The 19,285-nt window shown below is 46.9% G+C and overlaps 1 protein-coding gene across 9 annotated transcripts in view; it reads left to right on the top strand.

Annotated features, from left to right (window-relative positions):
- The window catches only part of LOC119174035 (ecdysone 20-monooxygenase), a 147,003-nt gene that overhangs the window by 39,881 nt on the left and 87,837 nt on the right, over positions 1-19,285 (top strand). For all 9 annotated transcript variants that reach the window (XR_012895276.1, XR_012895274.1, XR_012895275.1 and 6 more), the window contains exon 7: positions 4,416-4,494. Coding sequence is in view for 6 of the 9 variants with exons in the window: in XM_075894743.1 (XP_075750858.1) it covers positions 4,416-4,494 (79 nt within the window). In the remaining 3 variants the exon portion in view is untranslated. The remainder of the gene's footprint in view (positions 1-4,415; positions 4,495-19,285) is intronic.

The following is a 19,285-nucleotide window of genomic DNA, read 5'->3' as shown; positions in this document are numbered from 1 at the left end:
ATGAAGAGATATGGCGAGCTTTTCATCTTCCAGTTTGCCAAAAAAAACACTGACTGCTCATCCCATGCAATGGAACCTGTGGGAGCTGTCAATATATGGCAGAGGACCTTGTCTTATGAAACTCCACTGCGATTCACCAGCTTCCTAAGTGATGGTGACAGCAAGGCCTACACTGCAGTCTGCGAGGCAAATGTATACTGTGACACCCCCATTGACAAAGAAGAGTGCACGAACCACGTTGCAAAGCGCTTGGGAACTGCCCTACGGAAATTGGCAACGCCACTGCCACGAGGCGAAAAACTGAAAGATGCGACAATAATAAAACTACAAACATATTACAAGATCGCCATCACGAGCAACAAGGACAGTGTCCGAAATATGTACACTGCCATATGGGCATCGTATTTTCATTGCTGCTCCAGTGATGGTGCCAGTAGCCACAACTTTTGCCCCGCGGGACCAAATTCGTGGTGCAAGCACAAGCGTGCGGAAGCACTGGGGGAGCCTGCACCACGCCACACCCCACTGTTGACGAAGGCTCAAGGATTGGCAATTATGCCTATCTACAAGCGCCTTACAGAGGAGAAACTCCTTATTCGGTGCCTTCATGGCAAGACACAGAATGCAGCCGAATCGCTGAACGGCAAGATATGGCTGCTATGTCCAAAAACAAAGTTCGCCTCCAGGACAACTGTGGAGACAGCCACCGCTCTTGCTGTACTCTGGTACAACAAAGGCCACAGGGGCTTTGAAGAAGTGCTCGAAGGCATTGGAATTCTCCCCTCACAAGATCTGGCCACACATGGTGACCACTGTGACGTCATGCGCATCAGGAAGATGAACCTGAAGCAAACTGCAGAAGCGAGGGCACACCGTCGCAACACAGCGAAGAGAGCTCGTGTTGAGGACACTGACCGCAAGAGCCGTGAAGGACCAAGCTATGGTGCAGGGGACTTCTAGACACTTGCAGTGCATTCAAGGCAAGGTACTTTTCATTGTGCCCCAATTTGATGCAAAAAGAATGATTTCCTAATAAATGCCAACTTTGCGAACTTTCAAACTTGTTTTTCTCATTTTCATTTTTTCTGACAGTTTCACGTTTTCCGGGCAGCCTTTTAGAAACTTATATTCATTGTATAGTAACGAAACTTGGCACACATATTCTTCAACACATGCAGAATGCAAATATGTACTCTAAATTGCAATGCCTACCAGCATTAGTTGTGAAAATATTAGCTTATTGTTTCAAGGGAGATTGAAAATAATAAGTCATTCAATACAATTTTTTTTTCTTGGTTCCAATATTTCTGTGACATATCTATATAGATATTTGCACTTTTCAATCTACCAAGAGTCAAATAAGATCAGACACAGTGCTTTTACTGAAAGTTTAGTACATAAAAGAGTGCCCGCAAAAAATGTAACTTTTTGCTATTGTTTATGGCATAACTCAATAATTATAGCAGCTACACAAAAAATGATTGCATATTTGAAATCTGCATGAAAAACTATACTAATAACAAACTTTTCAAGTCTCTATTACTAGAAATAAAAAAAAACTTTTTCGAGGAGCGTCTCCCCTTAAATATACACATTGTTTACAAATATTAGAGAAAGTATACATGAAATAAAATGCTCTGTGTACAAGTTACAGAAACCACTCTGCACTGACATGCCTGGAATGGTAATGCAATGAATCATGGACTGGGAAGGTTACAGTACATTCACATGATATTGTCACGGGGTCGTGACGTGGCCGAAGACAGGAGACCTTGAGTTGGAATTTAACTCTTTATTTGGGCGAACCTGTGCCCGGTAAACGGAAAGTCTGATTACAGTAGCAGTCTTGGACTGATAGCGGCGAACGGAGCGTCGGCCATCGATCAACTACTGACAAGCGGCGAAGTGCATTGGCTTTTATACTCTTGCCATCGAATGTTGTAGCGTTATCGCTGGCGGTGGCATAGGTTCCAGAATAATCTGTACAGTTCGCAGAGTGGGCGTGATCTTATCGAAATGATCTACTAAAGTCCGGAAGCTTCTCAAAAGCTGCACGTGCGTTTTGTGCTGAGAATTGTGTAGTGTTTTGGGACGATAACAAAACTTGAGAAATGGAACGTGGCAATATTTTCAATTTTTGAGACTGAGAGGGATATAGACAGTTCCACTCTGTGATAGAGTGCCATTGTGGTAAAAGTGCTCTTTTAGTGTGAGTGAATGTTTGCGTCGGGTCATGCGGGACTGTGATGAACAGTGATGTGTCAATTTTATAACTGTTGTCAAGTTGGTGAAGACGAAAATAGGTTTCTGCTCGCTCTGCACAGACTAACGGTCAACTTGAACAGTTCCACTGTTAAAATGTCATCTCACTAATAAATGTATCTTTTCTGGTTGGAGCAGCCGCAATTTTGTTATAATATGTACAGCAGTCACTATGGAGGCTGTCACAAACAGCCCCGACGTCGTGCTGTCAAGTGGCTACACTATGATACGCAACCCCCTTTGCTCTCCAGGGTTGGTAGCTCACTGTTAGAACAAATCAGTTTCACTTAAAGGTTAAGCCATAAATGCAATGGGGTCACCCTACACCACCTGGAATGTACTCCAAAAAAACCTTTACTGCATTGAAAATGGTGTATTGCTAAAATATTTTGGAGAGAAAAAAATGTTAGTCACGTGGGTGCCTTCTGAACTTCCAAAATGTCATCTGGGTTTTCATAGCAAAAAGAAATTTATTTTAAAAGTACCACTCCTTCTTTCTATACCAAATTTGGTCTACATAGTAAGTAAAGGTGCTTGTGTTATGTATTCAAAGCTCAGTAGTATAAGCGGAATTTTCTAGCGCACAAGTACCGAAATGTGTTATGTTTGCATATTTTTCTATAGCACTTTGTATGAGCAATATTAACACTTACTTCACAAAACATGTATGTTGCGGATAAAATATTTTTAGACCCTTCAAGCTGCTAAACTTCACGAGAAGAAATTATGATTTTCACAAAATTCTCATTTTTGTCCGCATTGAGATGTAACTTGCACACGCAATTAAAATTCACCTTTATACCTAAATTGAAAGCAAATAAACAGTTCTTTTTATGTGGCAAGTTTTATCATTAAAATTTTTGTTTTTATGAAGAAATTAATTTTTCAAGTTCTCTATTGATCTTCCCGTTTGGTCATACGACAGCTTCCCTCTTGAAGTTCCCCTTGCTGTCAATGGGAAACTTGAAGAACTATTTTCTTCATCGTAAATTATGACAATGGGCAAGAATTATTCATCACTGTGATCTAATATGGAGTTTTCGAATAGGGAGGGGCCCCAAGATTTTGGGGCCCCAAAGCGCTTTGCATATGCACACTTGAGGTCAAGCAGGAGTTTTCGAATAGGGTCTGCGGCACTTTGGATACTCTCCAAATTCTTGTTCATGTCACTTCAGTGGGTGCCGTCACATTTCTCTGACGCAAAGCTTTCGGGGCAGGCTTTAGGGCTCTCGCTAAATTGGAGAAATAGCGTCTCCAACCCAAAACCCAAACGTGGTTTGGGTTTGGTGCATGCACAGTGGCCTTGACGCTATTTCTTCGGGGCCCCATACTTTTGGGGGCTCTATTCGAAAACTTGCCAATGACATTGGCGGAGACTGTCAAGATTGCCTAGAGTGCTGTGCACATCTGATAACTAGAGCAGTGGGGAGCTGGTGCTGCCCAATATCTTTGACCAGTACAGCACAACTATCATTTTTTTTAATCCCTGCAGCTTGATGTTTTGTTCATAAACATGCATTTTTGACCAAATGTGAAATAGGTAAAGAAGAGAGTGTTCATAAAAGAGTGCACGCATTACGGAGGGCACGGTGCCTAAAAAATTCTATATTGGAGTTTATGTATACTTGAGTGCCGATTTAAAATATGCAATATTGTTGTAGTGGAATATATAACTTTTTAAATTTCAGTTGCCATTTTGGGAGCCATAGTTTGCTTAAGTTGAGAGAGTTGCAAAGTGATTAAGCACATCAGAATGACCTGGAATGAGTACAGAGTGTAAGAAAACACAAATGCATGGTTGAAACCCATATGATGAAATTTTGTTGAACATTTGTGACTGAAATCCCAGCATGCCAGAGACTTGTTGCTCAATTTCCAATAACTTTCGTTCAAATTTGAAACATTTGTTCTTGTTTTTTTTTGTTTTTTTGCATTCTGTACTCATTTTGATCTGCTTGATTACTTTGCAACTCCTTCAGTTTATGCAAACTGGGGTTTCCAGTAGCATATGAAATGCGTGATTTAAAAAAAAAAACAATATGTTATATGGAACAATAATTGCATATTTAGAATCTGCACACAAATAAGTCAGCAAGTTTTATAACTAAACTAAAAGAAACCCTAAACAGAAAGTGCCGCCTAATTGCTTTCAGGTTGAGCCCAACTGTGCCTGGTGTAATGAGAGTCCTGCCTGAGGACGTGGTGCTTTCCGGATACAGGCTGCCCGCTGGAGTAAGCTTTTCCTTAACACAGCTGCTGGCTTTACAGTGTCACACAGGGCTATCCAAAGCGAGAAATTCAAAAAGTGGTTTTTAAGATGCGCCCTCCCAAGTGGGAAACAATTTTAAGAGGTACAGATTGTTCAGAAAGTACCTGGCAATCTTTATTTAAAGCATTATAACTATAGATCAAGTACCTAAGGAGTTGAGAAACAGCAAAATATCTAACTCTAGTTAGTCCTACTTTGACACTAAAGACATATAACAATTTACATCAGAGTGAAATATCAATGTTTGAGAACATCTAAAACGTCAGCATTATTAACAGCAGTGCTCTACTAATTGAGAAATGTACGACACCACATGGTGCCACAAATAGGACATTTTTGAAATGACATGAAAGCGTCCACAACCAAAATTCATCACTGGTAATCAAACCAGCTGCAGTAATCTTCTGTGCTCGTAGTAAAATGCTGTTTGTCCATTTGTGTTTGATTCATAGAAAAAAATTAGGGGAACCTGAAGCTTCGTCTTGAGGAGTTGAACGTGATATCCTGTTCCTAGTGCATACTTCAAACGCTTAGTGCACAAAACCTTTTCGAACTTGCTATGCACCCACTACATGGCTGCATGTGTGGGTTTTGTAGTGGGTGACTGGCTTTAAACCATGAAGCCATTATCATAATCACATGTTCTGAAACCTGCTGTAGCAAGCATTATTACTGCAATATTTCATGTTGCATTTTGAAGCATGTACACAGGACAAGGGTGTTTGTAAAGCATGCAAGCTACTTCCACTGCATTTTTAAGCAAGGAAGTTTTTTTCACTGTATTCACAAGCAGACGCGTGGCCGTGTGATAGAACATCCCACGCAAATCAACTGGGTTCGGTCCCCACTCAGACCCAGGACGCTGGAATTTTGGTGAAACGATCTCTTCAACACTATCACGTTAAAAAGAACAGCTTTCCTGGCGTTACCATGTAGAATAGAATGGCTTGAATGGTGCCATCTAGCAGGGCCCAGTTAAGCGAAACATGCAGAAAATTGTTCAATCGCCATTGTTTCTTCTGTGGTTTTCACTGCTTTCGCTCTGCTGCTACTACTGTGGGCAGCCATGCCATAAAGGCGGGCAATGTTTGGCATGGCGATAGTGATGTCAGAAAGGCCGCTCTCAGGCAGGTCATTTGAAGAGCGCTAGTGCGATGCGGACCTCTATTACGTGATTTTACTTCAAAATAAGCACTTCCTTGGCACAAAAGTAGCATTGCGATGTTTCTGGACTAATATTTCAACAATCAACGTCGACTTAATATATGCCTTTATTGTCCCTTAAAAGGGAACTCTGGCGATTTTTTGGTGCTCACTGATATTGTTACGGGTTTCGTGGGGGAAACGGGCGATGGCGGGCGAAAATCCGGAGTGTGCCCACGCCAAGCAGTTCACTTGCTCTGAGATCTCCGTGAAAGAAGGCTAAAGCTCTTGTTACGGAGATGAAGTGAACGAAGACGAAGGGCAGGGGCAGCTGACAGGCGCGCGAGTGTGTCAGTCTGCCATCGTGATTTTTGCCTCTGCTTCCAATTCTGCTACACCACCGATTCTGTAACATATTGCTGAGAAATGCTGGGTACAACATCAGGCAATGGAGCTCCGCAGCGGACATCACATTGCTTTCCCAGCCATAGCCAACGTTGAGCCCTCTGCTTCGTCAGAGTCTCCGTCAAACATGGCATCACCAGCGTACGCTTTCATGTCACTTAAGGATTCCAGTACATTCTGCGGTACTGATGGCGTCGACATTGATGATTAGTTGGCCTTGAACGCATCAGTGGGCCGAACAGATTGGGTCCGACACTTCAGTTGACTAATGTGTTTTTACTTGAAAGGCACGGCCAAGGTGTGGTATGAAAACAACCAAGAACACCTCATAAGCTGGGACCAATGCAAAAAAAAGATGCGAGAGTTATTTGGCAAACCCACCAGCCATAAGATCGCCACCAAAAAGGAATCGGCCTGCCGTGCCCGATTCCCTACGGAATCATACTTCTCATACATTCAAGACGTGCTGGCCCTCTGCTGAAAGACCGACAAAGACATGATGGAAGGTGACAAGGCTGGGCATGTGCTGAAAGGGATCGCCAACGACGTATTCACTGTCCTGATGTGCAAGAGCTGTTTCACCGTGGACCCAATCATCAAAGACTGTTGTCATTTCGAGCAAGTGAAAAGTCGCCGCATTCTGCAATCATTCGCTAAACTTCCAAACACTGCTGCAATGTCAACTTGCGAAGACCAGTCGGCACCAGGACGTCCATCGCTGCTGGAAGACCTGACAGGCATTGTTCGTTGAGAATTGGAAGCAAGTGCCCTCAGTGTTCTATTCGCATAGTGTAGTTGGGCTCCGGTTTACTTAAACGGCATCTGGCATAAGCAACAATGTGTTCAGCAGCTGCATGCCGTTGTACTAAGACGGCGCCGATACCTACACCACAGGCATCATTATGAACTTCTGTGTCAGCAGATGGATTGTTGTGGTGAAGTATGGGCCCTTACGTAAGAACCAACTTTAGTTGCAAAAAAGACCACCGGAACGGTGGTCTTTTTTGACCACGTTCCGGTCCACGGAACGGTGGACGTTCCGGTCCACGGAACGGAAGACCACGGAACGGTGGTCTGCTGACCACCGGAACGGCGTGTCTTTGTTGAGTAGGGACGTCAAGGGTTAATCAAGGTCAGCCAACTTTGGCACGAAGTGATTGAAGTATTTATTTATTATTTATTTATTTATTTATTCAGAATACCCTAAGAGCCCTTTCACAGGAGGGTATTACATAGGGGGGGCTATAACACATACAGGTACATGAAATGATTAATAGGACCAGAAAACACGTAAACTAAACACTATACAGCTGCTAAATAGATTAGAGTAAATACAAGGTCAATATTCTTACCGCATAGTCTTAAATAATCAGAACAAATAATATGAGTCAAACAATAATGAAACTATAATAATATTTTAAAATTGATCTAAACAAGAAAGGAAACGGAGTCACAAGAGTACAATAAAACGCAATCTAACTTACTACAAGCACACGCACCATTAAAGCATAAAGGAATGACAACATCAACAATAGCACGTGTGAAATACTGAATTAGGCTAACACAGCAAGAAATAACACGAACCATGAACATACGCAGTTTATACAGAAAACACAGTTTGCAGAAGAAAGAGGGGGGGAATACCGCAAAAGGTTCACACGTTTGCACTCATGTGTTGCAGGTTCTGTAATACAGTGATGTCGGTGACGGTTGCAATGTTTAATGGTCATTCCACACGGTTATTGTGCGCGGTATGAAGGATCTAGCATAATGAAATGTGCGACAAGGAAAGCGTTTGATTTTAAAGGGATGATCGTGGCGTGGAAAGATGGCAGGGGGTGGCCTAAAGAAGTCCTCGTGAAGTGATGTGTGATGGTAGAGCTTATGAAGTAGTGATAAGCGAGCAATTTTACGACGACGTGATAAGAGTTCTAGTTCGGCACGAAGTTTTAATGAAGTGAGGCTGATGTGACGTGCATAATCAGAAAAGATAAAACGTACAGCATGGTTCTGCAGGGCTTTGATGATTTTAATAATATAGTCTTGATCGGGATCCCAAAGCCCGAGGCATATTCTATTTTAGGGCGGATTAGGGTGATATAAGCCAGTTCACGCAAATGCGAGGGGGTGTGTTGCAAGTTACGTTTAAGAAACCCGAGTGAGCGATTTCCTGAAGCAAGGGTGACATTAATGTGGTGATGCCATGACAGGTCAGACTGAATGTTAACCCCAAGGTATTCATAAGAGGTCGTAAGCTCCACTGAAGTATTATTTAGCAAGTAAGACATTGGAATACGGGACGCTTTTTTAGTAAAACACATTAGCTTAGTCTTTGAAGGATTTAGTGTCATTTGCCATGCTGTGCACCACGAAGTTAAAGAGACAAGATCAGATTGTAGAGATTGTTGATCAGTTTCAGATGAAATGGTACGGTAAATGACACAATCGTCAGCGAATGGCCTAACTTTAGAATTGACTGAGGAGGGTAAGTACGAGCATAAGCCCAAAAAGCTTCGCAACTCTTGTACAGACTGAGCATGTTTGAAGCTCGTGACTGCAGCGACTTTCTGAGGGTCGGGTCAAATGCTATGCTTGTCAACCAGGTGACCGAGAACCAGAGTCTCACTGTTGCCCAAGCGACACTTCTTAGAGTTCAGGGTGACCTTAGCTGTCTCGAGGCAGGTGAGAACAATGTCTAGACAATGGTTGTGCTCATCGATTGTACAACCAAAAATGATAATGTCATCTAGGTAACAAAAGCAAACTTCCTATTGAAGTCCACAATATAGTGTCCATGAAGCGCTCAAACGTGGCTGGCACGTTGCAAAGGCCAAAAAGCATTACATTGAATTCAAATAGACCATCTGGGATTATGAAGGCAGTTTTCTTTTTGTCATTCAGATACATGGGGATGGGCCAATAGCCAGATCTGAAATCAATGGAGGAGAAGAATGATGTAGCATGTGAACAATTCATGAGATCATCAATTCTGGGAAGTGGGTAGACATACTTTTTAGTAACAGAGTTAAAGCGTCAGTAGTCCATGCAGAATCGCCATGTACCATTCTTCCGGACAAGAATCACAGGAGCAGCCCAAGGGCTACACGATTCTTGCATGACCCCTTTCTTTAACATATCTTCAATATGTTGAGAAATTACCTTGCGCTCCGCAAATCGGACACTGTATGGTTTCTGCTAAATAGGGTGAGCGGATCCTGTGTCAATCCCGTGACGAGTATTTGCTCTTTATTCTGCGTAGAGTCAAATATAGTAGTGTGCTTTGCAAGGACTTTGACCAAAGCTTGATGTTTTTCTGATGATAGCGACTTACCATACTTAGAAAGTTGGCTTCTGTATAGTGCATTGTACGAATAGGGTCTGCGCTCTCGTCGCTTAAAGATGCAATGAAACTGGTCAAACTTTTTTCGAAGAGGGCGAGTCGCAATCCACGGGATAGCATGACAGGTTCTGTAGAATAATTTAACACCCCTAAGGCTGATCGCTCATCACAGACAAGAAAAACACAATGTGGCACGAGAGCATTTTTCTTCAGACGAATTCAGAGGAATGGGCTCCACAAGATAGCAAGCACAAAGGCATGCGCCACTAGCGCTTGCAGATGAGTCTGTTTGGGGCTGGCGTCACTTTCCAACATCTCTCTTTCCTCAATACTGTAGTCGCTGTACTTGTTTTCGTTGTCGAGTAGGGCGCCTCAGGGCTTGGGGTAGTGTGTGGGGTACCACTGTTGGTAGTGTTGCTAGCTGGGGCTTGTGGAGATAGGTTTGCACAAGGCTTACCTACTATGCGCAACCGTGTAGGGATGCGACGTCCTCCACTGCCGCTGCGTGCGAAAACGTTGCGGCCGGGTTCGTCATTTTCTCCGGCACGGCGCAGAAACCACGCACGAGGCAGGATAACAACAACAACGAGTTTATTAACCCAAGATGCAGCACAGTGCGACACTCACGGGCTTGCAGGCCGTAAAGGGAACTCCGCAAGACCGAGCAAGTACGCTTGCCTAGGGCGCTACGACTCCCGCACAAGGGCCGAAGTCGAACGCTCGAACGAGAAGCCGCCTGCTAAGCAGCGCGTCAACCTCTCGTGGAAGCCTGAGAGCATCTGCCGCGACGAGCGAATCGTCGGGCACAACACAGCTCGTAGGAGAGGAGGATGTCACGCGCGCCCAATGGGAAATGGCGCTGCGTTGTGACGTAGGCCCGCGCAGTGCACCAGCGTAGCGTGCCCGAACATGCCAGCGTGGGAAGCCGACGGTCGACTCGCCCAGACCAAGAGACGCCCTGACAGTCATCTTGGCGGATGCCGGTGCTAATGCGCGCCCGGGCTACGCTGGTGGCGTGCGTGCGGCAGCTGGGGAATGAGGTGCCAGGTAGGAGGGCGTTCTCGATTCCCACAGGCTTCAGGGTGAACTTCGTTATCTGCTGCATTGCTCCTCTGTTCAATTGACGGCGTCGATTAGTGTTTATGCTCACTAGAAGTGCCTGCTTCTGATGCTTCCCCCTCCGGTCCTTGATCTGAGCCCAGCGTTGGAGGCCAGCAACTGGTCGACGTGTCGTCTCACTAGACCGGTCGGCGTTCGCACTCCAATCATTCAAGAACCTGTGGTGGACTCCACAGTTCCTGGCCTCCATCGTTCCCCCGTTCCAAAGTTCCGAGCATACACAGCTGCGCCAGGTGATGGCAGAGGCCACTCATCGGCGTCATTGGTCGATCCTGCGTATACAGGCAGAAAACATGCGTCCATGCGGGATCTTCTTTGGTTCAGACGGCGATTTCCCAGAGTTTTTTGGCGTCCTCCTGTAATTGAAGAGCTGCTTGTTCAGGTTATCTTTCAACAGTCGTCCCCCTCCTAACTTCTTCAAGCCACCTTTAATGGTTCTGACTGCTCTCTCTGCCAAACCATTCGATTGAGGGTTATAAACAGGTGTGCACAGGTGCGTTATGTTGTTCATCTTAACAGAAGTCAAGAACATGTCACTGGTAAACTGCACCCCGTTATCAGAGACGATTGTTCGTGGCACGCCTAATCGGCAGAATATAGCACGCAAACAGCTGTGCTCGCGGCGTTGGCTTGTCTGAGCAGAACGGCTTCTATTCACTTGCTATGTGCATCCACAACCACAAGAATCATGCTCCCTGCAATAGGACCAGCATAATCAGTGTGCACTCTTGACCATTTTTCTGTAGTCGCGGGCCAACTCATTGGTATTGCTGACGACGGCATCGGCATGCTTTGAACACGGCTGCGACGTGATGAAGTAACTCGCTCTATATCGTGATCTAACCCTGGCCACCAAAATGATGATCTTGGGACCCCTTTCATCGCAGACGCTCCCTGATGCGTCTCATACAGAAGGTATAAGATGGGACGTCGCGCCTCCGTCGGAACGACTACAAGACGGCCCCAGTACAACAAGCCATGAGCCATTGACAGCTCCAATTTCTTCTCTACGAAAGGTTTGATGTTTCCATTCAGACCTTTTTCGTTTGACGGCCAGCTGTCTTTTGTGAATTTCATCACCTCACTCAGGAGTGGGTCATCTGCCGAAAACTGCTTTAGTTCTTCAACTGACACAGCTTCCTCATTTGAAACCTACCAAAGCTAGTACATGGTCTAGTGGCTAAAACGCTTACGCTGTTATGGTGAATATATTGCGAACCGTGTGTGGCTTACAATGCAACACCACTTAGCACTTATCGCACGCCCACCAACACGGAAAAGGAAATCGCATGCTCAACCAAGGAAGCGTCGGCCAAACCCACACAATCCATAGCAGACAAGGAGACGCTGCAGTGGCACATCAGTTCATCACTTCCGCCAGGCAAAACTCAACGTCACACACACAATGTTGCCATTAATTCTGGCAATAGAAATGGGCGTTTCGAGGCAAGCTATAAAATTCATTTGAAAAGAGTCTGCGAAAATCTCAAGCTTGCAATTTGGCATGAATGGCGAAAACGTGCAAATAAATGTACCCAGTGAACTTCATTGAGATCCACTCATCTTAAAAATTCCCCAGAGTTGGCCTTTAAGAACGGAAAGCAGCTCGAAACTTGCAGCGCACACCTCTAGCAAAAAGCACGCATGCAATTAGCACACACATGACGCGCACGGACAAGCGACTGTCAAAGCTCAACACTTAAAGCATGCTGTTAAACAAGAAGAAAAACACATGAAACGAGCGTACAAGCATACACAAGACAAGCGTGAACAATTGTTGCAATTATTATTTCCTCGTGTGTGAGCAGCGCGCTCACTTCGTAAATGTGGCCGCCATAGCATGCGAAGTGACCTTCGTCCTCTCCCAAATTACGAATCATAAGCGTGCACAAGAGAGACCACGCTTTATGGAGGTAGCGCTTGGTGGAGTTTCTAGAACACTGTAGTGGAGGCAACGACCGCACCCAACGCGAGCCCGTCGTGCCATCTCGCCACAGACAACAAAACGCTCCACATTTTCGAAGCTCTTAAGACTTCCAAACGGTGTATGATGTATAGAAATGGCTTGCTGTTAGAATTCCAAACAACGTATGCTTTGTGACGTAGTGGTTAGCACCGCGCCTTGAAAATGGAGAGGTTGTTGGTTTGATTCTATAGGACATAGTGCCATGTTCCTTCCTTCAACTTTGGCTATTGCCCCGCTACACTATGTTCAGCGCAAACCGCGTCTACGGTGTTAAAAAAGCTTCGAGGCAGTAGTAGATAGTTTTCTTAAAATTACGCCCACTTCATGAACCTTTCAGACTATACTGGAACTTACGTCACTGCTAGCGATAACGGAAGAATGTGCAATGGCAAGTGTATAAATGCCGACATGCTTCGCCGCTTATCAGTTGATTGATGGCTGACACCCTGCTCGCCGCTATCAGTGCCAGCTTCTTGCTGTAATCTGATTTCCCTTTTACGTGGCCACAAGTTCGGCCTTATTAAACAGTTTATTATTCGACATGCCGTCTGCTTCCTTCGTTCACGTCCCTACCCTGTAACATCTGGTTAAGGTGCTTCCTGTTCATCTACTGAACACCCTCCCTCCAGTCGGGAGCCAAGCCCCAACCGTGAACCAAGCATCCTCGCCAACCTCGACCTGCGAGCAAGCCACCGGCAACAAGGGCTGCCTCCGGAGTATGGGACTCTACCCGATAACAGTCGCAAGCCGAAGGCCACCACCTCTACTGCGACAACTATGACAGCCCCTGTACCAACGCCTGCCATGGTCTTCATGCAACAGACAAAGGAGCCATCCATCTTTCTCGAATCATCATTTGAAGAACCGGAAACCTGGCTCGAGACGTACGACCAAGTGGCAGCCTTGAACCAGTGGGACTCAGATGAAAAGCTGCATCGCGTCTACTTCTCCCTGAAAAATGCGGCGCAAACCAGGTTCGAGAACCACGAGTCGTCACTTCGAACCTGGGACCTATTTCGTGGCGCATTCCTTGAAACGTTCACGAGCGTTGCCCGAAATGAGAGGGCCACTTGTTTGCTGGAAAGACTGGCTCAGCTTCCGAATGAAAGCATCACGATCATTGCAGAAGAGATTATTCGTTCGTTCTGGCTCACCGACCCTGACATGACCGAGGGGAAGAAGGTCCGTTTGCTCATGTGAGGAGTAAAGCAAGACCTCTTTGCTGGGCTGGTGCGGAACCCACCCAAAACAGTTCAATAGTTTGTGTCGGAGGCTACGACAATTGAGAAAACGCTTGAAATTCGTACCCGCCAGTACGATCGCCGATCGACGCAAGACAGTGCAACTGTTCACGCCCTCGGCTCCAACGACAGACGTGAAAAGATCTGTCGATCGTGCGGGAGCAGCTACGGAAACTACTGCCTTCATCGCAACCCCAAGTGGACTCGGTTGCCGACATTGTCGGTGAAGAAGTTCGGCAATCGCTTGGACTTTCCGAAGCACTGCAGCCTCAGCCGCATGCGATGAACTATGCTGCTGCAGCCCGCTGCTACATCCTGTCTCCGGGCCCACACCAAGACGCCGCACCACCGAATTTCCGTCACCAGCCGCCGCCGCCACAACCACCGCCGCCACAACCACCGCCGCCCCACCGTTATCTCGGCTAGCCCTACACACTAAGGAAAACGGACGTTTGGCGCGCCCCTGACTACCGGCCGCTATGCTACCACTGTGGGGAGGCCAGCCACACCTACCGCCACTGCTAGTACCGATAGATGGGGCACCGGGGTTTTGCCGTCAACGCGCCGCGTCCGCAGCTGGGTGAAAGGCCTCGCGACATTGCCGATTACATCAACGGAGCCCAGTGGCAAGAACGACGACCATGCCGTTCCCCGTTGCCTGGCCGCCACGACTCGCCGCGCCGCCGGTCGTTCTCTGGCCCAATCCATGGCTGGTCACCTAGCCCGCATTTTTCAGGAAACTGAGGGAACCAACATATGAAGGGGCAGTTGCTGTGCGATTTAGAAAGTGAAGACCGCGTGGGAAGGCTCTGAGATCCGGACAGCTGGAAGTCACTTAGTAACGCCGGCAGGAATCTGCACAGCGAGAGTTTCCATTACCAACTGTATTTACCCCGCAAGCTTTGCATTCCTACAACGTTGCTCCAGAGACATTGTTCTTGGTCTGGACTTCTTAGCTCTTCACGGGGCAGTCATAAACCTCAGATCAAAGACGATAACCTTATCAATAGAAAAAGCACTGCCGCCGCACAAGCTATCAGGACAGCGCACCTTAAATGTGCTGGAAGAACAAGTCACCACTTTCCTTCTCCGTAACGTGAAGATTTTTGTCGGCACACAGATAACGAATATGCAAAGCGTCGTTGAAGGCCACCAGTACCTGTTGATCAACCGTGAGATTTGTGTCACCAGAGGAATAGCCGAGCTGCGAGGACGAAAAACTATAGTGATGCTTTCAAACTTCAGCAACGAATACAAGCACGTGAGCAAAGGCGCCACGGTTACCTACATCGAAGACACAGTGGAAGCCAGCAATGCTTTCGCCCTCTCCGAGTCTACCGAAGCTCCTACGACGAACCAAGCTTGTCAACTAGCTTTTGACGTTAGTGCAAGCTTTCCAACGCATAAGCAGGAACAGCTCAAAACTCTGCTTCGACAATACAAGGAGTGTTTTTCATCTTCGTCGAAAATTCAACAGACCCCAGTCGCAAAACATCGCATCCTAACGGAACAGAGTGCCAGGCCACTCTGTCTGAGCCCGTACAGGGTGTTGACGCAAGAACGCTATGGTATAAAGAAGCAAGTCAACGAAATGCTACGTGAAGACATCATCCAGCCTTCAAAGAGTCCATGGGCGTCACCCGTTGTGTTAGTCAAGAAGGGGGACAGAATCCTATGCTTCTGCGTGGACTATCACTGCCTGAGCAAGATCATAAAGAAGGACGTGTATCTTCTGCCCCAAATAGACGACGCCCTGGATCGACTTCATAATGCGAGGTACTTTTCTTCTGTAAACCTCAAGAAAATTGAAGTCGATGAGAGGGACCAAAAAAAAACTGTCTTTATTACACCAGATGGCCTGTTCGAGTTTAAGGTCATGCCCTTTGGTCTCTGCTCGGCACTCGCGACTTTCCTACGTGTTATAGATTCAGTACTGGCCGGCTTGAAGTGGGAGACTTGCCTTGTGTACCTGGACGATGTCGTGGTGTTTTCCTCAAACTTCAACGAACACCTCCGGCGCCTTGAAGCTGTACTGCAAGCAATCAAGAACTCCGGATTCACACTCAAGGCCAAAAAGTGCCGCTTCGCATACGAGGTGCTCTTGTTCCTGGGCCACGTCATAAGCAAGTTCGGCGTTCGCCCCAACCCGCAGAAAACAGCTTCCGTCGCCACCTTCTTGCTGCCTACCGACGAGAAGGCCGTGCGTCGATTTCTTGGCCTATGCACCTATTACAGGCGGTTTGTCAAAAACTTCTGCCCCATTGCAAAGACACTCACTAACCTTACCAGGATCGATGTGGAGTTTAAGTGGGAAACGCCGCAGGAGGAAGCATTTCAGGAACTGAAACGACGGCTGCAGATGCCTTTGCTACTCATGCATGAACTCACAGACTGGAAAGAGTCATCAGTTATGCTAGACGGTCGCTATCAAAGTGCTACATCGTGTCGTGGGTGGAGCACCTAGCATCCAGGAAGTACGCCAGACCAAGGCTGCCCAAACAAGAACGCTTTATTAGAGGCAGCTATCGTTTTTATAGCCACCGTGGTGCAACTTGGTGCAAGCGTAAACAACGCTATCTGTAACCATAGGCCACTATGTGCACGTACGTAGAGCGCAATCTCTTTTGCAGCAGCCCTTCCTTCTTATGGTGGATACCGCTGTACTGGTTTCTTAGCTCGCGTCGAACGCCGTAGCACAGGCGTGGCTGATTCTTCAGTGTTGGAGGCTTCATTAGGCTTGAATTGAGTTTCAGGTGATGACCCTGCCACTGTTTCGCTTGTTGCAGCCGCCGCGGGACTGTCCCTCAGACAAACCTGGTTCATGTGGCACTGAAGTAGCCCGGCTGAGGTCTCGATGATCATTATACAAGCGCCGTTCAGTTGTTTTATTGTGCCAGGTAGCCACTTCTCCCCATCTTCGAAGTTCCGAGCCCAAACTGCGTTGCCTGGACCAAATCTGCATGGAGTGTGTTCCTGTGAAAATAAAGGAAAAGGCAACGGCGGAGGAAGACACACGTCTAAACGAGAGTGAATCTGGTAGTTCAGAAGCCTGTGCGAAGGTGACCTGCCGTCTTGCAGTGTTCTTCGGTAGTTGAAGAGAAGCCTGGTCAGTGTTGTAGAAAAGCTACCATGCGGAAGATTCTTGAGGCCATCTTTGATTGTATGTACGGCCCTTTCTGCGAGCCCGTTTGACTGTGGGTGGTATGGTGCAGTTCGTAGGTGTTTCACATTGTTTCCGGACAAGAACTTAGCGAACATCTCCGATGTAAACTGCGTTTCGTTGTCCGTAACAATTGTCCTAGGAATGCCAAAGTGACTGAACATCTCATGCAACGACGCGATGGTCGATTCTGCTGTGGCATGTTGCATAGGCACTGCCTCAATACATTTGGAATGCGAGTCCACTGCCACTAATATCATGGTACCGTTCACTGGACTGGCAAAATCGAGGTGGACGCAAGACCAGTCTTCTTGAGTTGGCGACCAGTTTATCGGTGTCTTCGTCGGAGGCAACGGCCTTGCTTGCACGCATATATCGCAATTCTTACTCAAGTGTTCGATTTCTTGGTCTAGTCCTGGCCACAACACATATTTTCGCGCGACCACTTTCATAGCCAAGGCTCCCTGATGCGACTCGTGCAGCATTTGATGCGTCCTCTCGCATGCAGCCTCGGGAATGACTATTCTATGGCCCCAGAAGATGAGGTTGTGCACAACCGTCAACTCAAGTTTTCTTGGCACGTACGCTTTCAAGCCTGGTTCCACGTGTTTTCCTTGCGGCCAACCCTTTAGTATAAACGACTTGACTGTTCGCAGTACCTTGTCGGCTTCTGTCAATCGGCAAAGCTCGTGTGACATCACAAGTGTGTCGTCAAGTGCACGTAATCAGGTATTTCTTTGACGACATCGTCAGGGGTGGTGAGAGGAAGTCTGTTGAGGGCGTCGGCGTTTTCGTTGTCTCCTGCAGGCTCGTATTCTATCCGGTATTGGTAGGCTCCCAAAAGCAAACACCAGCGCTGGATGCGAGCCGCTGCCATGACAGGTATAGGGCGGTCTTCGCGGAACAAGCCAACCAGCGGCTTATAATCGGTTACCAGAACGAAAGACCGCCCCAGCAGGTAATCATGGAACTTGGTTACGCCAAAAACCAATGCCAAGGCCTCCCACTCGAGCTGCGAATAATTCCGTTCCGCCTGGCGCAGTGTTCGGGAAGGGAATCCTACCGGCTTCTCAGCACCGTCAACACGATGGAAAAAACCCGCTTCTATGCCATGCGGAGAGGCATCACACTCGAGCCGCAACGGTTTGGTTGGTCAAAGTGCATGAGCATTTTATTTTAGCATGTTCGAGGGCTTGCTTAGATTGTTCAAATGCCTGTTGCTGACTTGAAGTCCACTTCCACCGGCAATCCTTCTTCAGAAGGTCGTACAATGGTGCAAGCGTGGTTGCCATGCACGGGAGGAACTTGCTGTAATAAGTGAGCAGACCAATGTAAGAAGTAGCTCACTCACGTTCCTTGGACTTGGTGCCTTCACCACAGCTTCCATGTTCTTCTCCAGTGGATAAAGTCCGTCACTTGTGATTTTGTGTTCCAGGTACGATACTTCCATCTCCCTGAAAGAACATTTATCCTTCTGTATTTTTACGCCACATTCACCGAAGCGCTGGAGCACAGCTTTGAGATTGCTTCCGCTGTCGGCTTTCCCTTCTGCCACCAGGATGTCATCTAAATATGCTTGTACACAACTTAGACCATCAAGCAAATTTTCCATAGTGCGTTGGAAGATAGCCGGTGCGGACGGCACCCCAAAAGGTAAGCGGTTGAAGCAAAACAAGCCTTTGTGAGTACTGATGGTGGTCAACTTCTTTGACTCGCCATCCAATGGGATCTGGTTGTAGGCGTCCCGTAAGTCTAAGGTGCTATAGACGTCTCCCTTGTGCGGTGCTGCAAAAATGGCATCGATGACTGCAAGCGGATAGTGTTCAGTGATGGATGCGGCATTTACAGTGACCTTGTAGTCGCCGCAGATCCTGACAGACCCGTCTTTCTTCAGCACCAGCACAATTGGTATAGCCCATTCAGAGTGAGCGACAGGAGAAAGCACGCCAGACTTCACTAGCCTTTTCAGCTCTTCCGTAATGCATATGTCTCGCAATGCATATGACAGGGCCTCACCTTGAAAAATTTTAGGACGGCTTCTCCTTTCACGTAGAGGTGAACAGGCGGAACCTTGAACAGGCCCAGTTCTTCCTCAAAGACGTCTTCATACTCAGACAAAATTGCTTCGAGCTCTTTGTCATTTCGTCTGCTGGCACTGCTTAGGCTTAGAACAGGAGCACCCAGATTGTTCAGGGCTCGAATGAGGTCGCATCCACATAAACAAGGCCCTGATTGACGAACTACGGTCATGGAGGCAGTCAATGTCTTGTCATTGTAGAAAATTACCAGAATACTTGGCTGCATCTGTATATCTGGCATCTGGATCTTGGCTGTGATTTCGTCGTAGAGCATTCACTCGTGCCTGCCTTCTTTCCTTGTG

The sequence above is a fragment of the Rhipicephalus microplus genome, chromosome 5, assembly GCF_043290135.1.
Source record: "Rhipicephalus microplus isolate Deutch F79 chromosome 5, USDA_Rmic, whole genome shotgun sequence".
Lineage (NCBI taxonomy): Eukaryota > Metazoa > Arthropoda > Arachnida > Ixodida > Ixodidae > Rhipicephalus > Rhipicephalus microplus.
Note: the sequence above shows the minus strand (reverse complement) of the source record. Positions and strands in the feature narration are given on the sequence as shown.